The sequence below is a fragment of the Centrocercus urophasianus genome, unplaced genomic scaffold (genome assembly GCF_019232065.1).
Source record: "Centrocercus urophasianus isolate 14NV4802_14NV808 unplaced genomic scaffold, USGS_Curo_1.0 seq_1070, whole genome shotgun sequence".
Lineage (NCBI taxonomy): Eukaryota > Metazoa > Chordata > Aves > Galliformes > Phasianidae > Centrocercus > Centrocercus urophasianus.
The window spans coordinates 1-10,628 of NW_024884221.1; the positions used below are offsets into that span (position 1 = coordinate 1).

At 48.3% G+C, this 10,628-nt stretch overlaps 1 protein-coding gene across 1 annotated transcript; it reads right to left on the reverse strand.

Annotated features, from left to right (window-relative positions):
- Positions 1 to 1,591: 1,591 nt before the first annotated feature.
- LOC122167890 (zinc finger protein 501-like) lies at positions 1,592 to 10,221 on the reverse strand. The gene is made up of 5 exons (XM_042832780.1): positions 9,770 to 10,221; positions 5,909 to 5,989; positions 5,592 to 5,718; positions 4,860 to 4,958; positions 1,592 to 4,756 (listed from the first exon to the last, which is right to left on the reverse strand). The coding sequence occupies exons 2-5, from the start codon at positions 5,930 to 5,932 to the stop codon at positions 3,633 to 3,635; spliced, it is 1,374 nt and encodes a 457-aa protein (XP_042688714.1). The 5' UTR covers positions 5,933 to 5,989; positions 9,770 to 10,221; the 3' UTR covers positions 1,592 to 3,632.
- Between the last annotated feature and the right edge of the window lie 407 nt (positions 10,222 to 10,628).

The following is a 10,628-nucleotide window of genomic DNA, read 5'->3' on the forward strand; positions in this document are numbered from 1 at the left end:
GCAGGGTGGAAAAAAACCGGAAAAATACGTCGGGTGCAGCAGGCAGAGAAAAAAAGTTTTTTTCCCTGGCTTTTTTTAACGTTCGACGTTCTCCTTCTTTTCCTTCTTTTTTCCCAGCTCCCTTCTTTTTCATTTTCGATTTTTTAAGAACTTAATTTTTATACGTTTTTCTAACGCGCTTCCGAATGTTTTTCCGTTTCTTCTCTTATTTATTTCCTTGGTTCATCTGCCTGCTGCACCCGACGTATTTTTCCGGTTTTTTTCCACCCTGCTCACACCCCTCTCACGGTACCGCGCGGACCGCGGCCAGACGCCCCTCGCAGCCGGCTCGTTCAGCCGCGCCTGCCGCTGAGACGCGGAGCTGGAGTGCGCCCGGAACGGGCCGGGTCCGCCCGGCACCGACCGACTCGATCACTCCGACGCGGCGGCGGCGGCGGCTCGGGTACGACGGAAGGGCGGCCCGGCCCCCTTCCCCCGGCGAGCGCCGATCCGCCCTGATGCTCCGCGGCTGCGCGCCGTCTGCCCGACTCCGAGCGGCTCGGCCGGTCCGCGGCGGCGTGGAGAGGTGGCTGCTGGGCAGTGCGGCTCGGCACGGCACCGCACGGCGCGCCGGCAACGTCTACCCTGCTCCGAGCGGCTCGGACCGTAGGCGGAAGCGCCCAGATGTCGCAATTGTTGGGTTATTCCAAGATGCTGAGGAACTACTTGGTCTGTCAAGGACAGTGCATCGTTAAAAGTGAAACTCATAAAGAAAACATTAATTGGTTACTAATTTGCTTTATTTCAGGGCTATATCTGTGGCAAGTTGATGTTGTATGCTGTTACATTTTGTATTTTGTTTATAATAGTACTATGTTTTGTGTTATATTTATTTGTTATTGTTAAATGTGTGATTGTCACTCTTCTCCCTTCTCTTTATATCGACCTTACATGTCTATACTTAACAATGGCCTCTATTAAGAAAGTAATAACACTCTCATTAGTGGGCATGAATATCATAGTGGAAGTAATATAATGAGTAGGTGTCATTCGAATAAAAGTTTCTGGTGGCTGGGCGGAGATGGGAGAGCTCAAACTCCCACCAGGCATAGTGAGAACTATTTGGAGCCAGTATCAAAGTCCAAGAAGGATTAAAAGGGTAAATAACCCATCGGTAAGGTATAATACAGGATACTTTGAGAGCTCTTATCCTGGTCTTAGGAGTAGCTCAGCTGGTTTGGATTAAACAGTACCCCCCAAATTTGAAGACATGGATGACCTGAAAGCTACCAAAACAATGGAGGTAATGCATAACATGGACAATTAGCTCACTAAACTTTCTCCACAGAAAGCCCAAATGGCACAGTCGCAAGTAACCCATTTGCGTTACAGAATCACTTCGGGATTCCTGAGCCCCAGGAAACGGCAAGGGGACTCTGGAAGGAGCTCCAGACTTTCCTAGGGATGACGAAGTGGTGCAGCCTACAGCTACGGAATACTGGTGAAGCCCCTCTACGCCCTTTTGAAATCCTGCCCAAAGGTCCTCATAGAGGTTGAGGAAGAGAAATAAGAGGAAGGTTTAACTGCGGCAATTAGACACGGACTCAGTTGGTAGTGCAGAACAAAAACTTTTATTGTGGGCGATGAACTTGAACAACGTGCACTTGGTTAAGCGCCTTATTAAATGTAACTCTGTCATGCTGGGCAGTTCTTCCCTCCAGCCCTGACGTAGATGGCACTGGATCTGAACTTGTCCCTCTGGTGCCGTCCTGCAGCACCGCATCTGTGTTGATGTGAGTGCTGGACCGATGCACCGGCTCAGCCTTATCTCAAGTCCGTGGGACCTCAGCGGCGTCTCCCAACAGTAGGTGATGAGGTCATACAGGCTGTCAAATACTTGGGTGTCAGTCACAAAGAACTTCTGACTGGTAGTGTCCTGTCGCCAATGTATGCGTCAATGCTGCACCTTCCCACGTGCCAGAAGGACAGAACGTAGCCCCTAGCATAAGTCTCACTTTCCCTGACCAGAAAGGAGCCATCAGGGGCCTCCATCTTAGCACAGTACTCTGTCATCAGCCACTCAACGATGCGCTGCCCACCGTGCCCTGCCCCCAGCTTGCCGTGGAACCATTCCTGCGCGAGATGGAGCTCGATGTTGGCGCTCACCTCCTTCTGCGCAGGTCGTCTCCTCTGTCTGCTCTCACTCAGGGGAATGTAAAGCGGGTTCCGTGTACAGTTGAGGGGTTCTTCTGTCATTTGGCAATCCGCTGCCTGCTCCTTTGTCACACACGCACACATGGCTCCTTGCCACTCGCCTCCACAAAGCCACCTCAGTGTTGGCGGGGCTTGTCAATGGTCTTTCTAGCATTTGCTGACACCCATGCCAGGTGTACAAGCTAGATGTCTCGTGACCATGTCAAGAGGGTCTGTCTGGCATGGATAGTTACGATCTTTAACTTGTTTATACCTCCGAAGATATTTTGCCAGTCCAAGCAAGAATATCCTTATTTTCTCCCAATAGCATACAGGTTAAAGGAATTGAGGTAAGGGATCTGGACTAACTAAATGAAGAGGCACGGTTGTGAGGAGCTTAGTAGGATGTGTTGCTTTAATCTTTCGGACCACTCAAAATCAATAAATAGGAAGCTCATGGCAAAACAGAGATTAACCCAGTTATGGAGGGACTAAAGGGGATATAGGAAACACTTACCAGTTGGCTACCTAACTTCCCCTTGGCTCACCAGCAACCTCTCCCCTGTGAACCAAAATACAACCCAGAGGGTCTTTTTGGTATCTCTTTAGACACTCCTTGTCCAATCACGGCTTTTTAGGTAACATTTTAGGCCAGGCTGGATTGGCTCTGGGCAGCCTGGTCTGCTGGTTGGCAACCCTGCACACAGCAGGGGGGTTGAAATTAGATGATCCTTACAGTCCTTTTCAATCCAGGCCATTCTACGATTCTGTGACCACATCATGTTTACAGTGAGTGCTCCCTGCTGGCTGTACCTCATTAAACCAGCTCCACCTGTCCGAGCAAGGAGTATGTGCTTCAAGGTGTTTTTAAGATGAGTTAGCTGTGAAGCTCTTCCTCTGCTCAAGGGATTTGTAAGGCTCATAACCACACAAAGCTACAGGTGGCTGATCAGGCTGGGGTCTGGCTGAAGCTCCTCCCGCATTCGTGGCACTGCAAACTTAGCCTCTTGTGAGGATGTGTAGGTATGTAACGAGGCAGGAACTGCTTCTGAAGATACTCCCAAACTCGGGGCATTTCTACACTCTGTCTCCTTGGTGGATGTGCTTGTGGGAGTTGAGATTAGAACTGCTTATAAAGCCCTTCCCACACACAGGGCATTTAAAGGGTCTTACTCCTGTTTGGATGCACTGGTAACAAATGAGCTTGTAACTGCTGTGGAAGCTCTTCCCACGCTGAGCACTTGTAGGGTCTCTCTCCTTTATGGATGTGCTGGTGCATCTTCGCTTCTAACATGCCTGTCCTTGACACAAATGGGACACTTGCAGGCTCTGTGTCCTGAATGCATGTTCTGGTGGGAATCAAATTGGGAACATCAATGGCAGCTGTTCCCACATACAGAGCACTTGTATGTTTTATATCCTGTACGGATGCACTGGTGGCACTTCAATTCAGAATTGCTTTAGGAGCAATTTGGACACTCAGGACAATTAAAGGGTCTCTCTTCTGTGTGGACACACTGCAGGTGGCGGGTGAGGTTGGAGCTGCTTTTAAAGCTCTTCCCACAGTCGGTGCACTTATATGGCCTCTCTCCTGTGTGGATGCGCTGGTGGCGGGTGAGGTTGGAACTGCTTCTAAAGCCCTTCCCGCAGTCAGTGCACTTATATGGCCTCTCTCCTGTGTGGATGCGCTGGTGGCCAATGAGGTAGGAGCTGCTTCTGAAGCTCTTTGGACACTCAGTACACTTAAAGGGTCTCTCTCCATTGTGGATGCGCTGGTGGACAATGAGGTCGAAACTGCTTCTGAAGCCCTTCCCACAGTCAGTGCACTTATATCGCCTGTCTCCTTTGTGGATGCGCTGGGGGCCAATGAGGTAGGAACTGCTTCTGAAGCCCTTTGGACACTCTGGACACTTAAAGGGTCTCTCTCTTGTGTGGATGTGCTGGTGATTCTGTTCCGAACTGCTTTTGAAACCCTTTCCACATGTGGAACACTTGTAGGTTCTGTCACCTGAATGGATGCGTTGGTGGGAAACAAGGTGGGAACTTTCTCTGTAGCTTTTCCCACATCTATGGCACTTGTAAGGTCTGTGTCCTGTGTGGATGCCCTGGTGGCACTTCAATTCAGAGTTGCTTTTGACGCTCTTTGGACGCTCAGAACGCCTAAGGGGTTTCTCTCCTGTGTGGAGGAACTGATGATTAGTGAATTTGGATCTTGTTTTGAAGCTCTTCACACACCCAGAGCTCTTGCACAATCTCTTCACCGAGCGGACACAATGGTGGTTAACAAGGTCGGAATTCCTTTTAAAGCTGGTCCCACATTCAGCATTTGGGTGCTGCCTTTCCTCCTGGCACACTTCCTTGCTCCTTGCATCTTCCATCTGCTGCTTCCGATTTGTGCTGCACTCCAGGGGTTTCCTCACAATCTCTCCCTGAGGGTTTCCCTGCTGCTTCTCAAAGTGCTCTCCTTGCTCCAGGCCCCCCTGCACATCCCTTCCGGTTTTTCCCAACGAGGCACTACTCCACTGCCTTTCAGCCACACCACTTCTCTGCAGATACTCCTTTATGTTTGTGATCCCATCATCTGCTGGATGACAGGAAATACAGAAATAACATATTGTGCTAAAATACTGCCCAGTCAGAAATGGCTTTTGCCAGCCCCAACCTCCTCCTCTCTCTCACTGGCTCACCTGGGCTGAGGTCTTCTGCCATGTCCTTCAAGCCATGTACATCTGGGATCCAGGGGTCTTCCCCTCCTTCCAGCATGGAGATCACTGCAGGTTTCGGGGCTGGACATGTCGATTGAATAACAGAAACAGTGGACATTAGAGCATTTTTGTGATTCTGATGTAGGAACATGTCCAACAACTATACTATGTGTCCATCCCAACTTCTGAAACCACATTAAGGGCCTGAATGACACTGGGCCCACACACACTGGCTTTCTTCTCGTCCCAGCATGAATTTCACATCTCAAAAATTATGCAGAGAGAATTTCTCTAACATTACCCTTGGGCTTTTTGTCCAGTTTAATACAAACTGCTAAAGACCTAAGGCATCAAAAAGGTTTACAGGAACACAGTGGAAAAGAGTAAAAAGGCAAATGAATAACCAGGGAGTTGTCAGGTTGGTGGAGCTGGTACCACCATGCAACACAGCAACACAAGGGCAGTCTGCAGGAGCTGATCCAACCCCTCCCGGCTGATGGCTGCTTGCCAGCAGTGGCTTCTGTGTCTTTTCTCACAGTGCTGAGCACACCGATCCCTTCTGAAACATATGAGAAACTTACCTACATTTTGTTTCTGGTGCTGCTGCGTTACTCCACAAGTAACTACATTGCAATTATTCTAAGCCCTGCTTGCAGTGTGGTTCTACACAGCCAAAGGAGCCCCAACAAGGACGAAAGGCAGCAAAGCCCTCACCCAGCGAGGCCACGCACGCGTACGTCTCCAGCATCACGTCCCGGTACAGCACTCGCTGCACAGGGTCCAGCAGCGCCCACTCCTCCCTGCTGAAATACACGGCCACCTCCGCAAAGCTCACGGGCTCCTGCAAGCAAAGAGGCTCCTTGCTGGGAACTGCCACGGCGCAGGGAAGCAGCTGGCAGAGAAGAGAAACTCCAGTCCCAGCGGCTTCTCTGCCCCCAGCACGCAAAAGCTGATGGAGGGCGTCCCACTCTCCCCCTGCATCGACACTGCTTGTTCCTTTGCCTCTCCTGCCTGTTTCCCCACACTCCTACCTGAGATGGATCCACTGCAGCCATTTTCTGCACTACTGCAGGCTGGGATGATCACAGGTGAAAAGCAGACGTTAGAAAAGCCTGCTGGGATAAGAAAAATGGCAGGGGAGGTTTGAGGGAGTGCAGCAGTTCCTCTTGAAGCCCAGCCCTCCCCAGCCCATCTACAGGGCATTGCCTGGGAATAAAAGCCACCTAGGACTCAGACAAGCAACAATGCACCCACTCCAATCTTGTCAAGTCGCTGTGAAACCACCCACAGCATATCTACCTTATATTATTCAACATATTCCTGCTTCTCCCTTGAAAGTTTATTTTGTAGTTGGAACCAACAATTATAAATTGGCAAAATCTGCACTATAGCAACTAGGGACACTAACTGATTAGAAAATGACAGACTGAACTCCCAAATCCTTACACGAATCATCTCCTGACAGCTATTACAACTGAGAAATAAGAGATTAGGGGCTGTAAGACAACAAAAGTGGATGAAACTTCAACTGTGTCAGTCTGTAGAAAAGATAACAGTGAGGAAGAATATTTCAGCCCTTCCATAGCTAGCACCAGCAACAAAAGGAAAACACGCTCCCACTCCCTCCAGCCCTCAGACAGACCGTAAGGCCTGAAGGAAGAACAAATACTGCCTGTCAAAAGAAAGGTAGTATCAGTAAGTTAACAATGATTACCCACATAAACATACTGCAGTGGAAATGCTAAGACGTGGCCTGAAACAGTGATTGAGCACCTGGCGGGAAGGCAGGACAAACCCAGAGGAGGTCAGGTGCAAGCAATGAACTTCATGACTAGAAGGCGTGGAGCCAGGATCCACCCCTTCCAAGGCCTCATTTAAGGGGTGGCAGTGGAAGTGAGGGTGTTTTTTGTTGGAGATTCCTGCATATCAGGGGCCTTTCAGGGGTAAGCAGCTCTTTTCCTTTCTTGTTGTATCTTTGGCTGGTGCATTTGGGCTTGTTTTCATTTGCTGTAACTAAAGATTTTGCCACCCTATTATTATCCTCTGATTTTAGCATTAACTATACCAGCTTCGTTTGGCCTTTAAGGACTGCTGACAATGTCTTCTCAGTAAGTAAGGGGGCACAAACCTAAATGTGAACTAACCTGGGATCTGGAAAGCTGAATGTGCAACTCATGCATCAAGCAACAAAGCGTTAAGATCACCAACAGAAACTGAACAAAATGCTGTGCTCCAAATTGCCAAAGCCAGTTCCTGTTTCTCTGGTAAAGAATGCATGTCAGTCACTTGCTCTGCAGTCAGCACACAGGGGTCCTGGCGTTTTAAACAGGAGACTTTGGCGCCTGCTCCTTCAGTTCAATTGTTAATCGCAGCCCCTGCAGAAGCAAGGAGGCTGCAATACATGCATTCTGCTGAGTTCTGAGAGGGAACACCTCTGTGCTGATTCTGTGATCTGGAGATCAGTCTACAATTCTGGATTGTCATTTGTTCACACACCTGTGCATGGAAGCCACTGCTCACAGCTCGCTCTACTTCCTTCCCCTTCTTGGCGTCACCTGGCTCTAGGAGCACCCATTTGGGATCAGCCTCCTGCTGGCAGCAGGTTCTGCCCAGCATTATCAGAGAGCAGCATTTTACGCCTTCATTCCCCAGTTGTACTGTAACCAGGAGTTTGGCTGATGTCTCACCTCTTGGTCCCCTTCATTCTATATTTATTGCAGTTGTATCTATGCCCTTTGAGTGATCTAGCTCTGATCTGGATTCTCTGCTGCTCCTTTTCTTCTGTGGGCAATCCTGTTGCCAATCTCTAACGTTGTCTACGTTGATTAGGTTTCAGAACTGAGATCTCTGCCCTTATATTCTCCCTTCTTGGCTCCAGCATTTCTTTTATACCTCTGTGTGGGAATCAAATGTTGCTTCTGCGTTAGAATTAGGTAAGAATCTTTAATGTCATGGTCTCTGCTGCCATAGTTCTTTTGGGGAGTCTTTCTACTATACTTGGGGGTGGTCTCTGATAGTTGGCATCTGTTATCCTCTAGACAAATCTTCCCCTGGAATGCGTGCTCAGTATGTAGGTGTGTATATATGTATACCTTGTCATACACGTTACAAGAATATTCTGCATGAGATTAATCAAACCAGACAACAAATCATGGCCTGCCCAAGGAGAAGAGATATCAATAAGGCCTAGCATCCACCCCCTCCCCTGCACCCCAAAATCACCATATCAATACAAGAAGAGCACTGAGGCACCTTGGAAACAACAGGATGGCTACTGACACCAGATAACACACGAATTAACAAATGTAAACCTTGAGTACCCAGCCAATGGGGAAACAGGAGAGGGGGCGAAGGGGGAAACAAGGTGCAAAAAGCTGTCTTTGTGCCTTTAGGGGCGCTCCTGCTTGCGGGACGCCTGCCATTGCAACTGCAAATGAAATCTGCTTTTATCAGAGATGCCGTCCTGACAAAATCATTTTGATATTTCCAACCATCTGTATCCTTGTCGGTTCCCTGAGCTATGGTCGATGCCAATACTTTCTCTATCCTTTTTTTCTTTCCTTTGCTTTCCCAGTTTCCTACGTTTCCTCCTCTCCATTCCTTGGTCTATGCCTTTTCCTTTCTTTTTTTCCTTCCCTTTCCTCTCCCTCCTGAGCCCCCCGCAACAAACTTTCATCATTACAAACTGCCTCAGCTCCCTCTGACCTTCCCAGCACCTCTCCTGCCTATCAAAGACCCATTTCAAATTTTATTTCTCCCTCCAATTTATCCAACCAATCTCGATCAGTTAAGGGCTTCGGTGCCCCTGGTAAATAGAAAAACCAATAGTGCCTACCAAATTTCTGTTTCATCTCCAGCACCGGCAGTTCCACCGCTAATAATGGGATATCGGGTTTCCTAGGCCTCTGCAGATGAGGACCTTCTCGCTCCCAATGTATTCATCCCCATCCCCCAGGGAACAAACTGTTTTACAATAGGAGTTTGCAGTGTCTCTGCCCCAGGCTCCTTGAGCGAAATTCGAGCCTCGTGGGGGGAGGTGGCACAGCAGTTTCTTGTTCCAGTGCTCATCAGTCTTGGCCGGTGCAAACTGCAACCGGTCACAACAGTCAAAATACACTTTAATCTGAATACACTTCATGCAGGACAATTGTCCCTCCTCATCTTGCTAGATGATGGAGAGCGTTCTCTCAAAGCACGGTTGTGCACCGTGGCAGATTCCTCCAGGGAGATTCATAACCAATATCCCCTAGCAAGATGGGAATTCCACTTGTTTTCCCACACACCCCAGTGTCCATAAGTAACACTGATCACTTCTCCAATCCACCAATTATTACTATTTTCAACAGGTTTTCTCTGCCGTTTCCACAACCAGTTTCTCCATGTCTGGAATGTGCGAATTCCAGACGCGCACCGCAATACACACACGCTGCTGCAACTACAAAAGCAAAAAGCAAAGCTTAACACAACCTGCATATCCAACAACACACCATGGAGGGAGAAAAAAAATAAAAAGCTTGGTGCCGTTGCAGTAATGCATTCCCAAGTTCGCATACAAAATCACAATGCCGGCAATCATAGCGCAGCATAATTCCCCAACAATGAAGCGCTTCGGTTTCTGCTGGGGGTCTTGAATCTCTCAAGTACTCCCTCACCATGTTAATTTCAGTAAGATGTGGAGCCCGAGGGGTCCTGAATCTCTCAAGTACACCCTCTAACAGGACTCGAATCCGTTTTCTCTCAAGCACTGTTACTTCCGAGAAACACGAAACCTGCCGCGCACTCAGGACATCTCCCTGCTCACGAACCTACTGGGGAATTCCCTTACTTTTGCTCTCTGAATGTGAATCAGGCTTCTTCACGCTTTACCAGAGGCAATCAAAGGAAGGCCTTACCGTATTTCAGGAAACCTGCGGCCAGATCGGGGCAGAGCTCCCTGAGAATCACTCGGTGCGCAGGCTGAGATCTCCTCCGGTCCTTCAGTCAGCAAGATTTCAGTCTCGGTGTCCTACCAGAGTCGTCAAAAATTGTCATCCAAAATCTGAGAAGAAAACTCTCTAACTCCAAGGCGGTGCTGGAAAGTGGCAATCCGCGATTCTTCACAGCAGGCACCGGATGGCTTGATAAGCAGGCTCACCCTCTCAAAGTTCCGGTTGGACATGTGAACAATGAAGACATGCATATGCAGTACGTTGGCATACATATGCATTCTTTTGCAAGGTCTGACAGATAAGAGCTAATGTCCTTTGGGCATGCTCAGTGGCATCGAGGATGGCGGAGTGCCCAGCTGCTTCTCGTTTTATCACCATCAGCTTCATCACTAAAACCTTTGACTCACTTTCATTCACTTTTCCCCAGTTTGGAAGATTCCCACCGGTTTTTAGGCCATAGTGAGACACTTTTTAAAAACAACATATGTGGAACCCAAGGAAATGATGATTTGATCAATGATGTTTTGAGTCGAAAGATAAATTTTTCTATTGTGACTCAAGTACTTCTTGTGAGGCAAAATCACTGAGGCAGAAGATAAAAGTATTCAATTATGTTCCCAGTGATTGAGGAAAAACAAGACTCTTCACCCACTGAATGCGAAATGGAAACATTTAAAACAACCACTTATAGATTCCTTTTGCTAAACTAACGTACTGGTTCCTCAACTAATGTACTAATCCCTAGTGCTAAACAAATCAACCTATATCAGCAGCATATGTAAAGCTTCTTGCCATGTGGAATCATTGGTTCAGGTACAGGGAT

Bases quoted from the DNA above. Each gene is read 5' to 3' on its own strand.
- LOC122167890 (XM_042832780.1), bottom strand. From the start codon at position 5,932: ATGGCTGCAGTGGATCCATCTCAG. The intron at 5,719-5,908 runs GTAGGAGTGTGG...CTTTGCTTGCAG, and splicing joins CTGCAGTGGATCCATCTCAG to GAGCCCGTGAGCTTTGCGGA. The intron at 4,959-5,591 runs GTGAGGGCTTTG...CGACATGTCCAG, and splicing joins CGCGTGCGTGGCCTCGCTGG to CCCCGAAACCTGCAGTGATC.